Below are 25,652 nucleotides of genomic sequence, written 5' to 3' on the forward strand. Positions count from 1 at the left end.
TGTACGTATATGTGGCTACATACTTCTGAGACATACCTGGCCCTTACAAAAACAAACGAGAACTATATGTATAAAAACGTTATAAAACTGAATCTAGCATGCACGCTTCAAAAAATAACAAAAACCTCAAATCAATTCTAAAAGTTCAAACAAGTTCAAATAAAAAACGCATTAAAAAATAAAAAACTAGGACAAAACTGACTTTGGTGATCTGCCGACTTTTACTCTTTACTGTTTTTTGTTTAGTGCTTTTTGTTTGAGCACATTTTTTTTCCCAACGCACTGCTGTACACCATCAATGGAATATCTTTCAATTATGTGCTGTCGATATTGAGACTGATCATAGATCGAGGGTTACATAGATGTCATCAAATTGGGATGGACTGGTGTCTATTTGTTTCATGGGGCTCCGGTTGGTGGTCAGCACATTTCTGCTGAGTAGTGAGATGCAGAACAGCAAATAGGGGATCAAACGGCTTCCCACAGAGTTATACGTTCTAGCTTAGAAGGAAGGGGGGAAGTAGGAGGGCTGAATAATGGGTGATGTTCTAGGAGGGCAAAAATAAGAAAGCGAAGGATGATCATAACCATATGGATGCTGCTTTTTTTTGCTGAGAGGGAAGGAGTGTGCAAGAGAGGAAGGGAAGTTTATGAAGGGTGACGAAAAGGAAAAGGTTGGGACAGGAGAAAAACACAATGAAAGCAAGTAAATATGCCTGAGGATGAAACGTCTGAAGATAAACATGATATATATATATATTTTTTAAACAGCAGGAAACTGAGGATTAGTCTGGCAGCTCACATGTGTGTGGTGAGCTGTTTGTTTTCTTCTTCTTCTTCTTTCTGTTTGGCATTTGAGGGCAGGGGCTGAGGGAGGACAAATAAGTAGAGAGAGGAGAGAAGAGAGAGGAAAAGGAAGCAGTCTGCTGTTTCACACACTGGTGGTGGAGTTGAGCCCCTCGCAAGAATTCTCCTGGCTGTGTCCGCCATCTGGAATGTCGAGTCACTTCCTCTGTCTGCCCGGCGCCCTAACGGGGTTGTCCTCTACCTCTCTGGTCCCCTCCCTCTGCTCTGACAGCACTCTGAAGAACCGCTGGAGACCAAGCCAGCGCGGACGGGACGCTCCTGACGAGACGCGCACGCCAGCACACACACGTCCAGTATGAAAGGGAGACCCCCGGTGTAGCCCACGTCCAACTCAGACACACTCTCAATGGAATCTGGGCTTGGACGAAGCAAAGACAACTGCATTCATCAGCTGAACTTTTTTGGAGGGTGTTCCTATTCCCTTATATGGCAACAGAGCTGGGAAATCATTTGAATTAGTCTCGTTTCTGTTGCATGCCTGTCTGGTTTTAGTGCTGACTGAGTCCCATCTGGTATGTTTCTGTCTCTGCTGTGTGCGTGCGTGAGTGTGTGTGGGCGCCGTGTGTGCGGCGCAACTTGTTTGTTTTGCCTTTCTTGGTTCTGCTTTTCCTGTTGCATGTTGCATGTGGGCTTTTTGTTTTGAGACCAGAGGAGGGCTTGTGTTTGTGGTTAAGCTAGAGGCACCGTCATCGCCTCAGGGGTGGCTGCTTCATTCAGACTGTGCAGCACCTCTCGCTATTTTTTCCCTCTGCCTCCCCTCCTCCCTCGCGCCCGCTGTGATGGTCTGTGTTTGTTGGAGCAACACACCCACCTGGGTGCAGCAGCTTGCAACCAAGAGCTGAAACTGGGTCTCTACACACGGATATTATCAGAAAGGTGGACTGGAGCTTCTGTTGAGGAGGGGACTGACCTCACAGTCAGCTGGATGTTCCTTCTTTTATTCCTCCATTGCAACAGGATGTGTGACCCTGAAGGAACCAACGGTGACCCAGGAAATGCTAGCTGGTATACACGAGATGATGGGTTGTCTGCTTGACACTTTGATCATGAAGAAAAGGATGATGGGAAAGTTCTAAACACTAAAGTAGATCTCTCGACACACTCTGGCGCTGACAACTTGAATGGCACTCTGCCAGCTCAATGCCAGTCTGGCAGTACATTTGTGTTACGTCAAGTTCATCACCTCATGTGGATTATTTTTCTGAACATATCTCGCAACATTGATTGCCATGGCTACGGCAGCATGGTATCATCGTGACATCAGCCGTGTGCATGCAGAGGACTTGCTGGCACGGGCAGGAAGGGATGGCAGCTACCTAGTGAGAGACAGTGAGTCTGTGCCAGGAGCCTATGCATTGTGCCTGCTGTGAGTACACACACACACACACACACACACACACACACACACACACACACACACACACACAGAGTAAGAGCAGCAGAATATTTTCACTAAATGTATTTGTAGGTGTAGATCCTAACTTAAAGTATGGGGACGTGACTCTTCACTCACAAGAAATAATTTTTACCGTCATTTTATAATCATAAATTACCGAGCTTTGTGTGTCTAATTTGATGTGCTCCACCTCTTGGAAATACTTAATGAATGATTCACTCAGGATGTCTTGAAGTAGTAAACACTGCCCGATCTGGGAAGAAACAGTTCTACTTCATGTAAAACCATATCTAAGTACCGAATCTTGTGAAACGTTTAGATTTTGGCGAACGAGTTTGGAAACTATTCATAAACGCAACATTTCTGAAGAATGTCCCCATCTTTAAATTGTTTCAGCGGCTTCACTCCACACCCCCAACCCGCCTGTCATATCCATCACTTACACCATCATCAGCCAGCAAAGACCGACTTTAAGTGCTGTGTGCAGGCTGGGCTAACCTCGCACACACACCCTCTCCAGACTAGTCACCCTGTCCTGTCCGAACAGCGGCCACCTCAGCCAGTCGAACCTTGGCCCAGGACTCCCTGTTTCCTCTCTTACCCCTATTTCTTCCCTGGGGCCCCTGAAGGAGGGCGGGGGCTCCAGCGACCGCACTACGCTGACTGCTCATCAGCCTGAGCCAGATACATTCCTGAAAGCTGAGCCGGGGCGCTCGCAGTGCTCCCTCTTTCCCTTCGTTCTTTTCTCAATATGTCATTCCCTCTATTAGTTTGTTACATATGTCCACACATTTGATTCAGTCATTCTGCTATCATGGTTTCCCTTTGTTCAGGTAACACACAGGAGCTGACTGATAACAACAAAAAATTGCCTCATTACTACGCGCTGCCTTGAAACAGATTCCTCTGACGTGACTGGAGATGATGATCTAAGTGTCTCTCACACATTGTATAACTAAAACAAGACGCGTCATTAGTGATCTGTAAAACAACTGGCGCCTTGTTAAGATAGTTACAGTGTCTTTAACTACAGTTAGACATCTGCTCTTTATTTAAACAATACATTTAAGTGCATTTACCCTTTGAATGTTTGCTCAGAAGCGTGTTGCAGTAATTTGCCATGGCATTAATAACAGAGTTATTTTTGGTTTCCAAAGGTTCCAACGTCATGTTCACACATATCGTATCCTTCCCGACGCAGACGGCCTTCTCGCGGTTCAGGTGAGTGTTCATCGACACTGAATCCTTCGCCTGGCGAGGAAGAACAGCGGAAAGTGGAGACGCAATGAATGTCTCGGCACAAACTATACACGCAGAAAGAGACGCAGTCGGTCAGAGGGAGCTCGAGGGATCAAACAATGGTTTGTTATTGTCTGTTGTGGGAGAACAGGAACATGTTTGTGTTTCCTCTGCAGCAGCCTTGTTGTTTGAATGGCATCTCTTCCATATGGCCTCATGCTTGCAGCACAGAGGAGAAATTGTTTTTATGTGTCAGAGATTCCTACTCAACCCACACACTAGGTCACTGACCACTGGGTGTGCTTATTCGTTGTGTGGATGGACGGGGGTGTGTGGTTGGATGCCAGTTGGAGTTGTAGCCAGTAATGGTACGAGTCTGTTTTTGATGCTCTGAGCAGGAGGCCAGTTAGTCAGCAAATGACGATGATAAAAACAAGTCTGCGAGCGCATACGCACACAGTGGGTGAGATAAAGCGAGAGAGTGAGGGAAATAAACAGTTTCAGGGCCTAAACCGCAAATCATATGTGGCTTTTTTAAAATGTTTAACTATGTCTGCATATTAAATTCCAATAACAATTTTATGAATGATTGTCTGGCAGTCGTTTTTTAAGCCTCTGACTTGGAAAGGTCCTCTGCTTTCAAATGAAGACCTTAAACTCTGTTGCTATTTCAGTTGTGTTTCCACTGCCATCAGTATAAACCTCCAGTACGTATTTTCCCTCACTGGATTTGCTCCACTAACTCACAACTCACAGGCTTGTCTTTTTGCATATCCAAGATGGCCATGGAGATATTTTGGGCCCTTTTTTTACTCTTTTACTGTCTCTTATTCCTTGTAATTTCTTTTAAATTGCGTTTCAAGAGATCCTTGTGGTATAAAAAATACTATTTGAAGAGTTCCTGGCAAAACAGACGGGTAGCTCAAGCCAAAACCGCCACAAAATGAAAACAAAAACGTCTCTAAAAGAGGGCACAGGAAAAGAGTCTGCTTTATTGCAGTCTAATGCGAACCCTGTTGATTTTGTGCATGTGACCGGTAGCGTTGTTAGTATGTATGCACACAGCACCTGTGCACCGCATGTGGGTTTATTTCATCTTCATTTTTTGCTTTGAGTGCCACTGAAGTGTAGCTGTTCAGGTTTTTTGTTGGAAAGTAGACTTTTTTTTGTGCTATGTTTTTGTCTGTTGTGAGGGGCGGGGTTTAGTCTGACAGGGAATGTTGAACCTCAGTGAAACATGACAGACAACTACTGCAGCAGCCAGGAAGTAGCTTTCAGTGATGTCACCTCTCCTGGTTGGTGAAGGCGAGAGCTTTCTAGACCCCCGGGACCATTTTTGTTTTATCACAGCAGGACATCTGCATGTGGCTTTTTCTGTCATGCATATAAACACTTCGGTGTTGTTCTCCAAAGCGAGATTTCGATTGTGGAAACATCTTCTAATAACCAATGTGCCAGCTAGAATTGTTTTTAATTTATGTTCAATTGAATTCATATAGTTCTAGATTTACTTCAATTAGCATAGTAGGTCTTACCAGGTTTTTTAAATTAAATTAAAAAATTTAAATTTGAGAAAGAACAAGGAAGTGAAGTTGCAATAAAAGTACATTTAGTGAGCCAACGTAGACCACAACATTTTGTTTGGAAACCTCATATCTTTAAAGTTGTCATGTATACATATTTTTCTTTATAAACCTGTATTACACAAAGCAAGTCTATCAAAAGAACTTAATTGATTTAAACTACTGCGTATATATTCATAAATGTGTGTCTCAATGTAACATCAGTGTGTTGGATGCAGATCATGTCTCTTATCTTCTGCAGTGCATTTGGTTACTGTTTCTGTTTAAAGCAATGACACACATACTGTACATTTCAATGGTTTTATGACTGTACATACACTCACTGACTTTTGACTTGTGTGTGTGTGTGTGTGTGTGTGTATGTGTCTCACAGACAACGCAGGGGGTCCAGGTAAACTGTTTTCGGACCCTGGAGGACCTGGTGTTGGGGTACCAGCATCCCCACAAGGGCCTGGTCACTCCTCTGCTCTACGCTGTTCCCCGTGACACAGACACTGGGGAAGAGAGCTCAGGTGGGGCCGCTATCTGTTATAAAAAACAAATCACCAAACAGTCTATGTTGTGCATTTCAGGGCTGCATAATCATTTGTTTTTATTATGTTTGATTGTATGTTTCGTGCATGCACAGATGACGAGAAGCCGTCTCCGGTTCCAGCCTCTGTCAACGCGGTGCCTTCCACGGGACCCCCAGTAAAAGCAGCCCCTCACCTGTTCCTGGATAAGTTGCGGGAGCTGAACACATCCAGGTGTGATTATCCAGCCTAAATGCTAAATAGTGAACAGTTTGGCAAAAGACGACCCTTGCATCATGCTTATCTATTTTGCATGTACACCGTTTATATTTGAGAGCTGCTTATTCTGTGTGACAATATGTGCCTGTTTATCGTGTGTGACTTAATGTGATTTATAGTCACATTAATGTGAGCCATCTGTCATGTTCACAACATTTTCTCATCTAAATGTGCACCTGTTGGCAATCAATCATTTAGAAAGCATCATGTGAAACTCTCATTTGACTTCTTTTTGGGCCTATTAATAAACAGTACTGATACAGAATGCTGTGGGTTTTTTGTCAGCAGATAAAACTCATGCAAAAGTAATGTCCAGAGACAATTTCTCTAATTTTAAATGAATTCTGCCTGTTTGATCCTGTTTACAGTACTGCAGGTGATGTGATTGGTCTACTCAATGACTACCTCTTCAGTGAGCTGCCTCTTGACATTGAGAATGTGCACAAAGGGGCAACAACTCTATGCCACCTCAAGCGTACTCTGGGTACTGCGTGCCATGGCTTAAACAGGTTAGCATACTTTTATTGTTAACGATGAGCCGAACATAAAAACTAGGAGCAATTTGCAAACGTATAAACTGTTATGACATGGCACACAATCTATACAGTAGAGGCTCTACACTGTAATGTATGTAAACAGATGTATGGTCATTAACAACGTTTTTTTTTATTTTTATCTGATCTACAGTGAAATTGACCTGACTCTCTCAAGTCTGGAAACCCTGGCCAAGGTCTTTGACCATCCGAGCTGCTCTTTAACACACACCAAGAAACAGGTACAGTACAAACCATGCAGCATGCTTTATGAAGAACAGTAATTTATTGTAATTGTATAATATGGTAACCATTTACTGTAAGGGATAAAGGGGTTTACTGGTGGGGATAAAAGTGCATTCTTACACATCCATATACATATACTCATGGCGCTTTATGTATTGTATTTTTGGAATGAGGGCCCCGAGATGGATATAGACATCCTATTGTGTAAGATCTCAGCTTTGGTCAGCCTCCTTTCTTCGTTGGAGAAGAAGGTATGTTTATGAAATTACACAAGATTCATTCTTGACAAGTGTTTTCTTGCAATACTATTACTATTACACAGTCTTGCACCTTTTAGTGGCAGTGGGTATTGAGTGATGATGAGGTTTTGAAAAACAGACCAATTGGTTTGTGATGGACAACCGTGGTAAGATTGTAACACTGCAATTACTCTGATCGTGAAGGTATTAAAAGCATTACAAGATGCGGTGACCAATCACAATCTGGCAGTGCAACCGAACCCACCTCCTCCTGATCCAACGCCCACCAATGTAACACCTGTCAAGAACCACGCCAGGCAGCTGCCAGTTCACTCCTTTCAGGTACATCAGGTTGAAAAAGTAGAATGTAATGTTTTTTTTTAATCAAATATGACTGAAAAATGAGAAAACATTTGCAACTGATGTCCTGCTATTTAAATGTGTTAACAGTTGTTTTTCTTGCTGCGTCTAGGTGAAGATGGTGAGGTATGGCAGACAGACTGTTTCTGTAGATGTGGACACAGGAGTGCTGCTCTTTGACAGGAAGGCTGGTTCATTTGGTATCGAGCGGGTTTCACATGACAGAAGTAAGAAAATACTCACTTTTTAGCGCCTATGACATTTCTCTTGCTTGCAGACATAATATATATTGTATACATAAATCTGCTGCCATGTTTCTTGGGTATCAGTCCTTCAGATTGTCAAGTTCCAGAGCAGTCCGGCCAAGGTACGCATGGTGGTCGACAGCCACCACAACACACCACGGGAAATTACGTTTGAGAGTGCACGGGTAAGAAAAGATACCTGGCGTTATTATTAACTGGAATCTACTGTTTTCATTTCCATAATTCACTGAGTGTCTCTCATCTCTTTTAGAAACGTGATGCCTTCTGCCAACTCCTCCAGATGATGAAAACTAGGCACTCTCATCTGAGGGAACCAGACGTGATCTCTGTGTTTGTCGGCACCTGGAACATGGGTAACCATACATGTGATGACAGTCTCTTCCACTGTGAGGAAACAGATTTTGAATTCGAAGGATAATTATTTTATTATTATTTATTGTGTTGTTTTGTGTTCACAGGTGGTTCCCCTCCTCCTCGTAGCCTGCAGTCGTGGGTGACCTGCTGCGGTTTGGGGCACACCCCTGATGACTCGACCGCCTTTCTCCCTCATGATATCTATGCCTTGGGGACTCAGGAGAATCCTCAGGGGGAGAAAGAATGGACAGAACATATCAAAGCAACCCTTCGCAGCCATACTCACATTGACTTCAAACAAGTAATTATCTTCTTCTCTCAAAAACTATTCTCTTTTTCAATGTTTTTCCTCTTCTCGTGGTGATTCCTATGTCTATATAGTGTATATTAACCATGAAGCATACTATATTTTCACAGAAGAAAGATTCAAAAGTTTGCATGACCATAATAGTTAAAGAGGAACTCCACTGATTTTATACATCAAAGTAGGTTTACAGGAGAACTACTGCATATGTAAACACATTTTGTATAGAGCCTTGTGTGGTTGCAAACCAAGAACAACAAGAATCAATTTGACTGATGCTTCTCACAGAAATCTCCAAATCAATGTTCATGCTCTAAAAAAAACATTCACCCAGCTGTTTTCAAACAAATACGACCTTTACATTATCTAGTAAAACACAAACTTATATTACTGTAAAACCTGGCCTGACATAAAGAAAAATGAATATAATCACAAGGAAACTTTTTTGAGGTTTCACTTAAAACTAAAAAAGGTAAAATTAAGCTTATATTTTAGAGCAGTTGTAACATTATTGATGTAATTTGTTGGACAGACTAGTTGAATATAAATATATTCAACTAAATAACATTTTACATTTGGTAGAAGGTAAACTTACAGTTTATAAAGTGTGAAGGATCACACATTTTTTTAATTAGAAGGAAAATGTTTCATTAGCGTCTCAGATCATAGGAATGGATCTACTTTCAGATATACTGGATATATACATAGATAATATCAGTCAATGAGAGATTACAACTTTTAATGTGAGGATTCTTGTTAAAAGACCTGTTGTGACACTTCACGTCGCTGTAGAACTGCTCCGTTTCAGTGTCTGTGTTCACTGTGTTTACTAAAATGGGTCAAATCATTTGAGAACTCTGTAATAATGTGTTCTTTGACAAGGAGGGCAACTATTCTCGTCTATGTATTGTAATGCGCAGCGTTGTCCTGTAGGTGGCAGTACAGTCTCTGTGGAATATGAGGCTGGCTGTGTTTGTGAAGCCGGTGCATGAGAGTCGCATCGGCCATGTGAACACAGCCAGTGTGAAGACAGGCTTGGGAAACACATTGGGTAGGCTCACCACCACAAATACACACAAAGAACAGACTGAAATACTGTAATGGCTGGAAGCCAGAAATAATAGTGCATGATTAACATAACCAGATTTGTGTTTAGGTTTGAGGTTGAGTATATCTCTGTTGTTCTAGGAAACAAGGGCGCTGTCGGTGTCTCCTTCCTCCTCAATGGAACATCTTTTGGGTTTGTTAACTGCCACCTGACCTCTGGAAGTGAAAAGGTCCTGAGGTACATTTGGTTTATACACATGTGTAACACACAATCGGTCTGCTCCGGTTTTATTTCTACGTAGTATTACAATGATTTAAAATAGTCTCTTGTAATGTGCATCATGTTCAGGAGGAACCAAAACTTTGTGGACATCCTCAGACTGCTTTCTCTGGGCGACAAACAGCTCGGTGCCTTCGACATCAGCCTGCGCTTCGCCCATCTCTTCTGGTGCGGAGACCTCAACTACCGACTCGACTTGGATGTTCAGGTCGGGCTGACATTGGCCATTGCTCTTTTTTAAGTGCTCGGGTTTAAGACCTTTGAAGACAGTTGAGAAAATATGCAGGCATTAATTATTGCTTCTCCCTGGTCCTCACTGATACAGGACATCCTGAAACATGTATCTAAGAGAGAGTTTGAAGAGCTCATGTGCGCGGACCAGCTGACCAGAGAGAGACAAAAGAGGAAGGCCTTTCTCAATTTCAGTGAGTACTTTATTGGTAGCTGTACCACTTAAATGTACAATAACTAAATAAATGGTAAATATATATATACATAGATACCATTTCATTTGGATTCGGCTCTGCCTTTGCTGACTCTGTACTCTTTCTCTGTTTATCGTGGTTAAGAGGAAGAGAAGATTGCATTTCCACCCACGTATCGCTATGAACGGGGCTCCAGAGACTGCTACCTGTGGCAGAAGTACAAGACTTCGGGAGTGAGTCATTTCTTGTTACGCAAGAGCAGCTCAGAAAAAACAGGATGGTTTAAACATCAACAATCTGCACCTTTTGAGTAGATGTCACAAAAATGTTTGGACACACACAACCAAGACTTCAATGACTTCATCCAGGTTTTAAGCTTCATGGTTCTAGACAACTATTGGATGGTTTGTACAAACAATACTTAGAGATTTAAGTGCAGCCCCACAGAGCCACTATCATGGCTTTGAGCTGTAGTTTTTATATAAGTATCTTTACAATGAAACAGGCAACATATGCAATGTACCAATATGATGAAAAAAAAACCCCAATACATTAGCGATATCTAATAAGGGAAAGGAAAGCATGAGAACATGTTTGTATTGCAAATAAAACTGAAACACTCATTTAAACACTTTTCTTTACAATGGTACCATGGGCATTAGTGTGGGTGTCCACATGTGTCAGTTATTCCACCTCAACTTTATTCACAAGTCTGTAGACTCTTAGTCTTGTTTATATTACCGGTAAGTTCCAGATAAAGATAATTTGATCCAAACAATGTGTGTTTCTTTGATTACATTTTTCCTTTTGGAGCCACTCGGCATTGCATTAAATTCTGTAATAATATCCTTCACATAAAGGTGCCTGTATTTTGAGTCTTTAATCATTTTTTTCAGAATTACATTGTTGTCATACTTTCAGCCTGTAGGTTTATGTATTTGAGACTCTGATAGCCTATAAGCACTAACTATACAGCTGACTCAAGATAGTTTTATAAATAACTAAAAACTATTGAAGGGGTCGATAGGTGACCGACAGCAGCTGCCATGTCAGATAGAAATAGGAGGTTGAGAGTTAACAAACAAAAGGAATATCTGGCATAACAGGAAGAAAGGCACTGCAAACAGTTTGTTTATCTGGTATTTGGATTTGTTGTACAATACTTTGTTGATTTATACCTGACTCTCTTTCTGTAGGTGCGAGTTAATGTTCCATCATGGTGTGATAGGATTCTGTGGAAGTCCTACCCAGAGATGCACATCATCTGCACTGCATATGGTAGGATCTGGAGATTGAAAATATAAAAAAAGCTTTAAATCAGAAAGTAAACAGTTAAATAAAGCATACGCCAAATGTATAAGAGCAGCACAGTGCCTAAACCTCAACATTCTCAAACTAAATATCTGTGTTTCTTTCTTTTTCACCACTGCAAAATGAGAGCAGCCTTCAAAATGAATAACGGTCAACCCCGACATCCTGGTCTGTGGTCCATAAAGGAAAAGAGTCATTTCCTCTTTCTGCCCGATCTTTTGTTTCTGACTAAAAACTACTTTTTGTCTCCTAAATCACTCTTTGGTCACATCTTGAAAAACATGGAGGACAGCTCCTATGCCTTACAGTGCTGCTTGATGCATTTAGTTACTTTTATATATTTAGTGTTGTTATTGCGATTCTAAAAGGAAACTAATCTGGACAATTTGTCTCTCACCAGGTTGCACAGATGACATCTTCACAAGCGATCACTCACCTGTTTTTGCCACGTTCCAAGTGGGAGTGACATCACGGTTAAATTGCAAAACAGGTGCTGTCATTGTGGACACAAACAGATAGAATATGACTGCATCCCCTTATTAAGTGAACAGCATTGTTATGCATTTGTCTCGCACAGATACACATTCGAGCATGGAGAAGGCCTGGATAGAGCTTGAAGGCATCGAGGCCATTGTGAAGACGGCGAGCAAGGCAAAGTTCTTTATTGAATTTAATTCGTCTTGCCTTGAAGGTATGGTACCACACAAAAAAGACATTTTACATAAAGCCATTATGCAGCCAAATGACAAAGATTCATTTGCATCTTTCTTTGCAGAGACACGGCGCTCGAGTGAGAATGACTCGCAGAGCTGTGACGTTCCCAGATTTCTCAAACTGGGCTGGTCCTTCAAACAACTGCCGAAGGTTAAAGAGGCTCATTTGGAAATGGCTGAAATGATTGTTAGTTTTTTAAGCCAAATTCTAAAGTAAGTTCTTGTGATTTGCTTATGTCTGTCATAGCTTCTTCCAATCATGTCCGACATGGAGTATCTTCAGGATCAGCACCTGCTGTTGTCTGTCAAGTCATGTGACGGGTTTGAGTCCTACGGTTGGTCACATTAACTACTACATTCATAACGTCCCTCTAGGATGGCTGATGAGTGTCCTTCAAGTGAAAGTCCATCCAGAAATATGAAAGGATTTCTATTTGTTCCTTCTTAAAGAAGAAATTAATATATTTTTACAAGTGCTATCTGCTAATTTCATTATGTTTTTAATGCGGTTTGCAGATGCCAGCCTGAGCTCCAAAAATGTGCATTAAAAAGTCTCTTTGACACATTTATAAGCATTTTTATTGACAAATATTTTCTTCTTCTTTTTTTTTTTTTTTTACAATAAAGTGGATGGTTTACTGTTTTTAAGGCACCCAATTTAGTGTTATAAAAATAAATGTTCTTCTCAAATCAAATGCAGTTGACCTTCAATGTAGTTGAACCAGTCTGTGTCTAGTTCTACGGCCACCATGCTAAAACTATCTGGATTGATAGGTTGCACCCAACACTTTGGTTCAGCTTGAAATGTCTTATTGATCTAGTGAATCATCTGTTGTATAGGTGAATGCTGTGTGGCCTTGCGCTCACTCACCGGTGCATCGGAGCAGTTTGAGACATTTTTGAGTCACAGAGGTGAGGAGATGGGCTCCATAAGAGGACGGGTCAGGGTCCATGTGCCAAAGGACAGACGAGGGACTCGAGAGAAGACCTATGGTGGGTCAGCCGGAACTGGTCCTCTCTTGCCCTTGGCCTTGCTTGCACTATCACTTCCCACTAAACTTTCATCTCCACTGTCACTGCATTCTTTGACTCCCATGAGTCACACATTGCTTCCTCTATTTGGTTCCATAATGATCTCTGACTTGGCTTTACACTTGCTAGTATCTATCGACCGCTTCCTCTTTTGGCTCCTGATTGGCTGACCCTGACCAGATGCATCCTGTGACACTGAAACAGGACAGATGAGTGTTATGTCACCAGGTCAGGCACTGCAACAACACACACAAACACCACGATGCTGTGCGGTTGCAAACTGGCATGGCCTTTGCTCTACACGCACCACACAGACTTTAAGGAAGTCTTGCTCATTATGACACCTGTTGATTTTCCGTCATTTCACTTTTTTAGAGTGGTTCCATTTTGAGAAAGATGATAAAGGTCTCAGGAGGGGACATATATCTCCTGCATCCACACGGGTCTCAATAAACAGGTGAGGACCTTTTTAATTTTTTACATTTTAATTTTAACCCTTTTTTCCAAGAGCACTATTTGGTTTTGGTATGTCTTTGACCATGTGAGCACATTACACCTGCTTTGTTTTTCAATTAAACCAAGCTCAAAGTTAGACTCCATTGCATACTGTTATTTTGAAAAGAAAATCTAAATTATACTGAAACAATTCATGCTTTTTAATGCCATTACTTGTTTTTCAATGCTCCTGTGTATTTCTTAAACTGGACTCCTTCGATTGTATTTCATCTTGTCACCAGTAACTGAAGCCACATGTCCAAATCAATGCAGACCTTGTGTGCTTTTAGCACAGTGCCGCTATTGGTCTGAACACTTGCAGTGTTAACAGTGAATGCGAGTAAAGACATTACGAAATCTTGTGAGAATTGAGGACAAATTTAGTAACTTAAAATTGTTAATGAATTTTTGCAAATTCAAAACATGTTTGCTCATTGCAGGTCCTTGGCAGCTCCTCCCAAACTAACTCCGAGCAGCTACACCAATCCAGCCTACTTCATCTTTGAAGGAGTATCAGTGGCACGCAGGGTGGAGGAGCCTCTCCCTCAGCGTCGGGACCCTCCGGTGATCTGGTCTGGAAATGAGGCCTTGCAGCTCCCCAAAATCTCAGGACGTCAGGGCTTCGATAGAAGACCCTGTCGCAGATCAGACTTTACAGAGATTGAAATTCCAGCCGTCCTGCCCCAGTACACTCCAACCAACGACCTTCATTCCCCACACACCAACTCCTCCTATCAGCTCTTCCCGACCAAAACCCCATCTCCCATACCTCCAGCCTCAAGTAACGCCATGTCACAGTACCAGGAACAGACTTCACAAACCAGAGACAAATACCAAGGTAAAAAAATTGTTCACAACTCCATACTGCCCGAGAAGAACCTGAGGAACTTATACATGAATCACTCAGCAATCATCAGGGAAAAAGCCAGAAGGGATCAACATCATCTTCTCCCAGAAAGGACCAAACCTCTGTGGGCAGCCAAGGTGCCGTCAGCTTTCCCCTACATCCCCACTCACTTACCACATTCTCAGGCGCCTGTTCCCTGGATGGTGGCCCAGCAGCCCCCTGGACCTACAGGAGACAACTCCCTCACTGCTTTGCAAATGGCCAAGTCCCTCAGTGAAGTTGACTTCTTCCCGACAGTGCAGAGAGTCCCACACATACACAACCATATGCCAAGTTATAGAAATGGCCCCTACATGCATGGAGATCGAGGCTACAGCTGGGACAAAGAGGTAGCATGCTGCTCTCAAAGACTTTTAATAAGGCGCAACCACTGGTGCTCTGGAAAAACAACAACTCTGTTTGCTTTATCTCAACGCAGGTGTCTGTACTCCAAGGTGCTCCAGAGACTGTGCGGGAGCTTCTCAGTACTCTTGGTCTTCAGAAATACACCCTGGGACTCAGCCTCAATGGCTGGGATGATCTGGATTACTTCAGGTAAAATCATTTTGAATAACACGTTCCACAAGCCGCACTTAGTTAGACTCTAGTTACTGCATTTCATTGACAGACACAAATAATATGGCTACTGTTACTAGACAGACACAGAGAAAGTAAATATGTTTTTTCTGTAGAGATAACCTCAGCGTTCATAAAACGGTCGCAATTGGATGACCAGTCATGTTCATCTGAATGAGAGGACTGAACATCACATTCACATTCAGATTCAACTTTATTGTCATTGCACAGAGAACAAGTATGAGGGCAACGGCATGCAGTTTTAGTGTCTGACCAGAAGTGCAATGAAGCAGTAAAAGGGCAGTGCAATGACCTTGATAAACAACAGTATGAGTTGTATAACATTATAGGCAGTATACTGTAAACAGTATGAGCAGTGGATATGAAATGCAAGATATAAACAGTGTATATATGGTATAAACAGTAAGGTGTAAGCATGTATATAGTCACTGGAGGAAGGTGTCTGGTGTGTGTGTGGGAGGGAAGTTGGTGGTAACCGGGGATGGGGGCTCTCACCGAGTTTAGTAAGTTGACAGCTGAGGGGAAGAAGCTGTTCCTGAGCCTGCTGTTTCAAACATGATGTCAAGTGTTGATAAAAATTAAAAATAAAACATTGGGGCCAGGAGTGCTTGCAAAGATTTACAGACCATGTATGATGTTGTAAACTTTACAAACTACTTAATAATCGCTATTCCACCATTCTACAGTGGCATCACTGAGGAGGATCTGCGTGCCGCAGGAGTGACGAACCCTTCGCACCGACGCAGGATCCTCGAGAACCTGCCCAGGAACTGGAACTGACACACAGGGATGAAAGACGTCGCTGGTACGAAGCCTCGTAGTCCGCTCAGTTAGAACTGGAAAAACTGTGACCTGAAAGACCTGAAAGGTGGACAGACTGATGGGATATCAATCTCATCCACTGGACTTTCCTACAGCCCTGCCGTCTTTTCATCTACTCAATCAATACTGTAACAAAAGTCTGTCTGTGTTAACACAGCTAAGGGAGACACAGCGCAGGAAGTACTCGTGGCACAGTCTGCTTTATTTATCCATCCATCTTGACAGATAATGAAAGCGGTGGGTGATATGAATGGAAAACCTTGATTTGTATCTGCAGTTACTGACAAATATACAAATATTGATTATGGTTTCAAGGTCTCATTGATTAAGTTTAAATGACTATAAACATATAGTCCTTCAATTTCCAGTGTTCACTTAAGGTTAGTGTTTACTGTTCCCCTTCATCCCGTCTACGTTGTGCTTTCCATTACTCTGCTAGTATTGAGCCTGGATCTGAGCTTGTAAAAGCCCACTATTAAACCTATGGAGCATAAAATCCATAGCTGTACATATCTACCGGAACAGCATCTGTACAGTTGGTATAGAAGGACCTGCCATATCTCATTTTGTTTACTGTCTCATAATGTTGCTATCATGTCACTTAATCAGTACCAATGTCCACTGTGCATGTTTTATGCAACCTTTTGTAAAGTGCATAAAGAACGTCTTTACTGTCACTAAGCATTCTGTGTTATTTCATGCTGTCGAGCAGCTGGAAACAGCTGGAAAGAGAGCCCTTTGAGTCGGTTCTGTTTGTGCTCAAATCACATTATCCTACCATTCCGCTTGTTTGCTGATTATTGTCACCTAACTGAGGTGCAGCCTACTTAATGGTCTAATACTGCAGTGCTTTTGGGTGGCGAGAGGAGAGAATTTGTTTAACCAGAGATGCAACAATACTGCAACAATAAATATGGAAAATATGCAATTATTTGCTCCAATACTTTGCATATCCATAGCTGATATATGACACTTCTCTTCAAGTGGCAGTCATCCAAGTAGCAGCAAACTGTGTGTTACTAGCTAGGTTTGGTCACACAGAATCATTTGTATCAAGTTACAACAAGTGAAGTTTTTCTTGTTTTTCAGCTTCTTGTTGGAAAGTGCTTTGGGAATATTTCCTTAGTCTGGATGGCTGACTAAGAATCGATGCTTCTCCAGTGTTAAACAACTTCCATAAATATGAATGCATTAGTTATATTTGACTATACAGGGTGACTGACATGATGGCTAAGTGCATGAACATACATGTGAAAGCTGTATTTGTCAGCTCAGTTCAATAAAAGACCACAGCATGAAGAGATGAGGCAACTGATCCTAAAATAACTCAGTATTCCTCTGTACGGTTGCTTGTAGCATTTAGTTGAGGTAGTTACTCATTAAGGCATGACCAAACACATCCCTCTGTCCTCTGACAGCAGGTATATACTGACTGTAGGGCTTTCATCGCCCGGAGCGCTGCTGGGAATGTTTGGCAACTTGCGAATGGAAGACAACAATGTGGGACAGTATTGATTTTCTTAAAACTGTGATGTTTAATGAAACAGGGTTTTAGATTGACATAGTTGGTCCGTCATAAAGATAAAGATCCCCTCCAGATATCAAAGTCTGCGATGTTTTTATAATAATTAGATTTTCTTTTCTTAAATAACCTTGTCAAAAGTCTTAAAATTACACATCCTCCTCCCTCAATGAAAAATGAGAATGTATGAAATTGCATCTGTCTTTTCAAGAGTTTAATTTAAATGGCTCTGACTTCACTGAAAAATCCATTCTTCTCAGCACCCTTTTCAAAGATACATAATGGACCAAGCAACATGGCTGAGACGTCGCAGTATAATGCACGTGAAAGTAAAGTCTCCCGCATGTATCGTTCTGCACAGCGAAGGTCAAACATCCAAGGGAAGAAATAATAATTAAAAACACATTTTAGAATGGAAAGTGACTTCATCATAAGAAAGTTAATAAATTCATAATCTGATTCAAAGTGTCAATCTGAAAGATTTTTATTTGAATAGATGTCACTACATCGCGGAAAGGAGGTAACCCATTGGTGACAGGCCACGGCCCACTGAAGAACGCATTGCAACGTATTTGCAGTATTTAGAACTGGGCGTCTGTGGTGAAAAAAAAAAGTGCTGTGTTAAAGATATTGTCCATTGTATACAGATCAAAAAATAGAAATATGCAGACAATTATGAAAAATAGCATGAATTTCAAACACAAACCAAGAAACCAGACTAACTCTGAGCACAATTGCATTTGTTTTCTCTGTAAAACAAACCAACACTGTCGTTAGAAAGGGTTTCTGGGAATAAACATGTGTTGTCAGTGGCCCACTCACATTCCAGACATCCATTACCACAGATACCTAAACAGTACACGGACTGCTACACACACGTCCTTACTTTATTTACCAGGATTTAAAATATATAAAGTCCTAACAGTATATATTAAATGGACTTCCAAATGCTGCCAATATTTAGCCTTTGAAATGTAGACGTCTTTGCATGTGAGCAAAGTCATGTGTTCCTTCTATTGTCCATCTCAATGTAGATCATACAAAGGCAATTTCAACCATATGTGTTTATAGTCTTTGGGCTATTGGAGTGGGTCAATCAAACTTTAGCTTTTAGTAACTTATTATGTGACCGCCTCATCTCACCTCAGTTTATCTGCCCCTGTTTATCTGTTTACGATCAGGCTTTATAATGCCACGCATCAGCATGTGAATCTGACAGCGAAGCCTGAGATGATGCCGATTACTGAAGGGACGAACCTGTGGATCACTCACAGCTCTAGAGAGCAAATCCTGCCTTTTATAACAGCTGTAAGGAAAACTGTACAGCTGTGCAAATATTAACTTCTGTAACATTTCAGCATTGAGTGCCATTAAGTGTTGTCATGGGGATCACTCATTCGCTCATCCCCATTGCGCCGGCATAAGGAAGCGACAAAGTCCGTCCAACTCCTTCTGCGCAGCTCTGTCGGTGGAGCTCTTCCTCGTCTGGGCTTCCTTTTGCTGTGTGGGGTCCACCTATCATCAAGGGGTGGCTTTGACTGAGGGATAGAGCAGACTTCTACTAAACAGAAGGTTGTTGGTTTGAACCCTGGCCTCTGCAGTCTACATGTCAAAGTGTCCGTGGGCAAGATACTGAACCCAACATCTGAGCGTGAATGTTTAGCAGGTGACACTTTGTATGGTAGCCTCTGCCACCAGTGTATGAATGTGTGGGTGTGTGTGTGTGTGAATGCTGGCGTGTGTCGTAAAGCCCTTTGAGTGGTCGATAAGATAATATAAAAGCGCTGTATATATACGGTCCATTTATCATTCACCACATCCTGCTGGGTGAGTTTGAGGAGGTTCTTACAGTAGATGGTCTTTGGCCAGATCCTACGTGGGCATAATGTCCTGTTCTGTAGAGAGTAGTGTTTACACAGATGTAGATCTGGAGATTGGTTTTGATGCCTAATTGGTTGGATTTCCAGATTTGAAGGTTTTTATTGATCCAGTTTTTAATCTCTTGGCTTGTACCACCATTGTGGTAGATGTATATGCTTTCTCTGCATGAATGACCCGTGTTGTTGAACACCTGTTGCTCCTTTGTTATTACTGTTGGTGTATTGATGGGCATGACAGGTTTCTGCCGTCGCTTCTTATGGGGGCAACGAGACACATAACACTGTAACCGAGCGTGTTGTGCAGCTTCCCTCTTTATTTATTTGTAACCCCCAATTTCCAGCTACTTATTTTTCTACAGCAACCCTGAAGGGACATATCATCTCCAATACAAAACACATGAGACCGTCTGTTACAATACCAATGGTGGAAGACACGCTCATATATTACTTAATATGAATATAACAATATATACTCTATACATAAAGAAGTATCAGTTTATCAGTGTAAGAGAGCCGGTTCTTCATTAAGCCACACGTAAATAAGTATTTTAAAAGTGTGTTTCCATAGTATTTAGTTATTGTAACGGGCTCATCTCGTGCTCGGTGTTAATGTGTAACTGAGCTTGAAAGTGAGCCACAGTGAGGGCTGCTGTGTCCACTCAGCGGTGAGACTTCCCATTGCAGTCCTCTAGCTCAAGGCTGCCCGTCTCCGGGCCGCTGCCATGGACTCCAACAACACAACTCCCCCGCAACACAACTTTCCGTGCGTGTCTAACGTGCGCCGGACGGAGTGAGCGGAGCTGCCACCGGACCGCGGCGGAAAAGTTGAGACGACTTCTCGCTGACGACGGGACCGAGAGCCGCTCACCGGCGCTGTTTTTAGAGTCCCGTTTGTGGTGAGTCGCCGCAGTGTCGCGATAACTCTTTTAACTTTTTATGTCGGTGTAACGACCGCGAGGACGACGATGTTTAAACCGTGAAAAAACAACCGTGCTGCAAAGTATCCTCGCGTGTGCATTCCGACAAGAGGATCTCCACTTACTCGCTTTATTCCTCTTCTCCTCTTTTTGTCCGAGTGAAACAGTTTAGCCGACTGTTTACTGCACAATATATATACACATATGGGAAGAGGATTCACACATGACAGTTATAGATTGGAATTTGAAACCTCATTCCCGACCCTACCCACACCACCGACCCCATAACAAATGTAAATTAAATAAAACAATTGTGCTCACTGTTGCTATGGTACGGATAAGGGATCGACATTAGTATTTGTCGAGAGGTTCTTGTAAGGAGTCAAGACAATATTTATTTTAAAGTTATGTAGTGCATATAGTTACTTAAATTATTGAAGAAATTGTACTTGCTTGATTCTTGTTGTTCTGAGTTTGGACTCATGGTTTAATGCACTTATTGTAAGTCGCTTTGGATAAAAGCGTCAGCTAAATGACATGTAATGTAATGTAATGTAAAAATTAACCATTATTCAACAGTAAATATAGCAGTTACAATAGCTCCACCGTGAGCACCTACACCTTAATAAACCAATAGTATAATATATATAGTATTCATATAGCACTGACTAGTTTGACTTTTTTGATACTTTAAGTGTATATTTCGGATACAACTGTGCTTCAGGACAGATGTAAGAAACACACATGTTGACACTGTGGCACTACTTTTACTGAAGTAAAGGATCTGGATTCTTCCACCACTGTTAAACACAGACCACGGAACTGAATGTGTGACTCGATCTTTGATGAATCATTTGTTCTACAAGATTCTTAAAGTGAAACATGGCTTCTTCCATTTCCTATATCCCAAGGTGACATTGTCAATTGTCCAACCAACAGTCCGAAACCCAAAGAGATTCAGTTTATAATTATATAAAACAGAGAAAAGCAGGAATCTGAGAATTATGATTTTGTGTAATTGCATATTCATTTGGTGTCAATTGACTCATCTGCTAATCGACTAATCTTTTTATTTTTTAGTAAATCTTAGTGTGTGTTTTCTTTCTAAAACAATCTAAAAGTCTTCATATCTCAGTGTTTCTTCCTCCTTTACAGGTTCGGTCACCTGCTGGCTTGAGAGTGCGTCAACGAGAAGTTGCATCACCATGGAAACGGTCATCAGCAGCCCTGTTGAGCACAACCAGTCAACGGTGTTCATCTCAATATTCAACTCCAGCTGTCGCTTTGACGAGGAGTTCAAGTACATCCTGCTACCGGTGTCGTACAGTCTGGTGTTTGTGGTCGGCTTGGTGCTCAACGCTACAGCGCTGTGGTTGTTCTTAAAGATGCGTCCGTGGAACCCCAGCACCGTCTTCATGTTCCACCTCGCCCTGTCCGACTTCCTGTATGTGCTCTCCCTGCCCACCCTCATCTACTACTACGCCAACCGCAGTCACTGGCCTTTCGGAGTGGCCGCCTGCAAAATAGTGCGCTTCCTCTTCTATGCCAACCTCTACTGCAGCATCCTCTTTCTCACCTGCATCAGCGTGCACCGCTATCTGGGCATCTGCCACCCGATCAAGGCGCTGACCATGGTGAAGCCCCGCCACGCCCACCTGGTGTGCGGCATGGTGTGGGCTGTGGTGAGCGTGTGCCTGGTGCCCAACCTCATCTTCGTCACTACCTCCAGGAGGGACAACGACACCCTGTGCCACGACACAACCAGCCAGGAGGCCTTTGAGGAGTATGTGGACTACAGCTCTGTCGTCATGGTGCTCCTATTTGGCATCCCGTTCCTGGTCATTGTGGTGTGCTACTGCTTGATGGCGCGGACCCTGTGCCTACCCAGACGGGGGCTAACTGCCAGCCAGCAGGGCGCCGCCTCGCGTCAGAAGTCCATCAAGCTCATCATTGTGGTGTTGGTGGTGTTTGCTGTGAGCTTCGTCCCATTTCACGTCACCCGGACGCTCTACTACACCTCCCGTGTGTTAGACATGAACTGTGAATTCCTCAACATTGTCAACTTTACTTACAAGATCACCCGGCCGCTGGCGAGCATCAACAGCTGCATTGACCCAATTCTGTATTTCCTGGCTGGGGATCACTACCGGTCCAAAATGATGTCTGTTCTGACGGGAAAAAGGCAGACGACAAGCAGCCAAAGACCTGAGCGGGCGCAGCCAAGTAACATCCATGACATTGCTCTGGTCTATAAGAACCCAGCCAGTGAAGACTTTAAGAGATAGTGGGAAATCTATTGCAGAATACTAAAATAATTAACATGTATTAAAGATGTCTGCTCCAGACTAAGCTAACAGTTATAATCGCACATGCAGAAGCACCTGTGATCTTTTTTTTTTGTTTGCACTGAGAGCAGGTTTGGAAGAAACTATTTTAATTCCTGTGTTCAACAGGCATAAAGACCATGTTTCAATTCCCCTCACTTTCTTGAGAATACTGAGTTTGTAAGATGAAAAGACCACAAAGGGTATATTACACCAAACTCAAATCAAAATAGAAAGTATATAAGCTGCTGCATACTGCTCTTCTTTGGTGCCAATGCAGAAGAAAACTGAATCTGAGCCACTTGGGTTAATGAGTTCGACACTGGCGGTCAATGGTGCATTCAAGTAAACCATAGAATATTTAGTCAGTGGATTGTTGTCATCAATCAGACACTCATTGATCCAAATATTCCAGTTCATATCCAATCAAAGATGGCAAAAACTAGCTATTGGGTCAGAAATGAGGCAATTATGAGGCAAATTATTCCTGTTGTATCAACAATGTCTGCAGATAGCCAGTGCAGCTGTTTTTGTCCTTCAACTTTCACAGCTGTCTTTTGCTCAGCTGTGGAGAAAAAGCAAAGCGGCTGCTCCGGACAAGAGAGATATTATCAAACCACCCACGCCTCCTTATTACCCTTTTACCGTTGGGATTGATACTAGGAATTTAAAGCCCCTTTTTCAAACAGAAATTTAGGTTAAACTCCTGGATGGTTTGGCCGGATGTGAAAGCAGTGTTGGAAAGTTTGACTAAATGCTACAGAGCATTTGTCCCTCCACCCTCCAATGCTGTTGCCGATGGATTCATAAAGCTCTGTTTGTATTACGGTTCTCGTGATATTATGTACGAGCACGAAGATATTTTTGTATCATAAAGTGTTACATCATGAGTAACTGGTGTTTACTGTATGTCACGTATCATCAGCTGATTATGGAAGTGAGAAATCACCCACGATAACATTAAGCTCCAATTTCTTATCCAACTCGGCCTCATGAAAAGAGTGATGTCAGACTGAAACTAGCTCCACTTGCTGTGATTGAAATAGATAGAGTGCTTGGGAAGTGAAAGCAGAGTAATTCAATAGATAAAGAGCAATGCGTATACCCCCAAACATAGGATTTCTTTTCCCACATGATAATTTTGACTGAAGTCACTTTAAAATGATAAAAAGCTACACCGTACTCCCCTAAAATGTGACAGGATCTAACGTACATCTGATATGTTGTTCCAGTGCTTCATGCTTATTCACAGCTCCTGTTGCGGCCCTTTTGGCCAGGTCGTCATTGTAAATGAGAACAGGGGTCTCAATTGATTTATCTGGTTAAATAAAGGTTGAATAAATTAAATAAACAGCTAAAACTCCACATTATTATTAATAATTATTATAAGTCTATACATATTTAACAGGAATTTAAAAATAATGTTAAGTTTGTCAATCCAAGTTTGTAACCATTCAAAGTGAACATTTACCATGTATAACATAACTAATAGAACAATAACCGTAGTGCAGTGGTACCCATTACTGATCTTAAGGCTTATAATATTAATAATAATTATCAGAATGATAATTATAGTATAAATGACAAGGGTTAGGGTTGTTTGGAAATATTACTCCATTGTCAATAATATACCAACAATCATCTATAGATCACAAACAGATAATCAGCACAGCTGGTCCCTTCAGAATTGAAGTTCACAAGAGACGTTTAGCTGCGAACCCTTTCCATGTTAACTTTCACCAGCGGTCTCTTTGTGGTCCACCATGTTAAAGTGAAACAAGTTGCTAATTTGACACGTGATCTCATTGTTACAAACTCACAGGAATCCAAGGTTGCAAACCGTTTGCTCAGAAGTCAGCTCTGTGTGCCCCACATCTGACCTCGGTTTCACTCCGCGGGACTCCCGTGATGTCAGCTCGTGAGCGCCTCCCTGTGGTGACACGTTGACAGGAAGTTGCACTCGCAGCAGGTCAGGGAGCTCAACGACTCAGCTGGGTGTCTCAAGTAAATCAGTTCGAAAACTTTACGCAGGTAAATAAAAATTAAAAGAAGGTCTTAAAGAAAGCTTGCGTGCAGTGCTTTTTGATTTTTTTTAGGCCCCCAGCGCTGTCTATCAGACACAGAACGAGGCCACAAGAAGGTAAAACACATAACGACATACACGAGGTAAGATGGTCATGCCATTAAAGCTACAAAGAGGCCGAGCAAACGCGATGTCCTTGTGTGATTGGGAATTATTTCGCATTATAACCCAACAGACCTGTAGCAGAAGCAAACGTTTCTGGAAAAGCACTTTTATTTAGTGACTGGTCGTATCTGCAGCCGCTTCTGAGCTCGGTGTTCATCGTGACACCAAGCAGGAAGTGTCTATGCGAGATGCACTTGCAGAGCAGGTGTCAAGACAGTGCAGACGAGGGTCAAAGGGGAGGGCGAACCTAATTACGATACATAGAAAAGCAGACAAATCCTGTAATTGCAAAGCATTTAGTTCGTTTGTCACTTGCAGGAATAATAACCCAGGTGATCTGTTCGGTGCATTGTGCGAGAGAGAGGGTGAATGATCTCTCTGGGCAAATTGCATCCTTTCAGTTTGTATTGTACCTGCTTGCTGCCCTTTGATGGAAGTGTGGTGGTCTTGAAATTATCCTTAAAGGATGAATAGAAGATTTTGGGTTGAATATAGAATAGAATTGCGCTAAATTACATCTTTTGGTGATTTTTCATGTTTTTGTGTCATGCTGAATGCTGTGCCACATGTCCCCCTCTCTAAGCTCAGAAAGATCTCCCCCTGTTGGGTTCGTGAAACAGTTTAATAACCACTCAGATAAACTGAAGACGCATCGCCATCAGGCTGAGTTTCTGCAGTAATTTGATGTTTCTTTGCCACCTTAGAGATACTTGTCTCAACCGTCACTTTTATGTGTCTGGTTGTCCATTAGGAGGCTTAGTTTCATGAAATCAAATATTCATCTGAATAATAAAGATTATGACGTCATGCTGACAAGATATATTAGTGACTTGCGTGTCGGTGTGGACGAAAGTGTGTGCATTGTATGGTCTTAGAAACATTGCTTTATGAATCCGAAGAAACTGTGTTGCCTTGAAACTACACAATGCTTTAAGATAATGAGAAATTGTTTTAATTATCAAATATTGCAAAGTGAAACATTGGAGATGAACTTCAATTTGATGTCATTTTAAACGGATCCTATGTGCTTTTCGT

The 25,652-nt window shown here is 42.1% G+C and overlaps 2 protein-coding genes across 2 annotated transcripts; both read left to right on the plus strand.

The window, feature by feature from the left end:
* The first annotated feature begins 923 nt into the window (after positions 1–923).
* On the plus strand, positions 924–16,463 carry inppl1b (inositol polyphosphate phosphatase-like 1b). Its single transcript, XM_034543742.1, has 27 exons — positions 924–2,233; positions 3,421–3,484; positions 5,459–5,597; positions 5,714–5,831; positions 6,245–6,385; positions 6,564–6,651; positions 6,829–6,906; positions 7,099–7,236; positions 7,367–7,481; positions 7,584–7,684; positions 7,771–7,873; positions 7,979–8,175; positions 9,112–9,229; positions 9,367–9,463; positions 9,575–9,713; positions 9,831–9,930; positions 10,075–10,163; positions 11,127–11,208; positions 11,642–11,731; positions 11,819–11,932; positions 12,017–12,105; positions 12,202–12,289; positions 12,795–12,947; positions 13,362–13,443; positions 13,922–14,717; positions 14,807–14,922; positions 15,651–16,463. Exons 1-27 carry the CDS (start codon positions 2,097–2,099, stop codon positions 15,742–15,744), a joined length of 3,666 nt encoding a protein of 1,221 aa, XP_034399633.1. The 5' UTR covers positions 924–2,096; the 3' UTR covers positions 15,745–16,463.
* A 2,418-nt stretch (positions 16,464–18,881) lies between these two features.
* p2ry4 (pyrimidinergic receptor P2Y4) lies at positions 18,882–23,742 on the plus strand. Its single transcript, XM_034544346.1, has 2 exons — positions 18,882–20,084; positions 21,261–23,742. Exon 2 carries the CDS (start codon positions 21,311–21,313, stop codon positions 22,388–22,390), a length of 1,080 nt encoding a protein of 359 aa, XP_034400237.1. The 5' UTR covers positions 18,882–20,084; positions 21,261–21,310; the 3' UTR covers positions 22,391–23,742.
* Positions 23,743–25,652: the final 1,910 nt, after the last annotated feature.

This window comes from Cyclopterus lumpus, chromosome 10, assembly GCF_009769545.1.
Source record: "Cyclopterus lumpus isolate fCycLum1 chromosome 10, fCycLum1.pri, whole genome shotgun sequence".
Taxonomy (NCBI): Eukaryota; Metazoa; Chordata; class Actinopteri; order Perciformes; family Cyclopteridae; genus Cyclopterus; species Cyclopterus lumpus.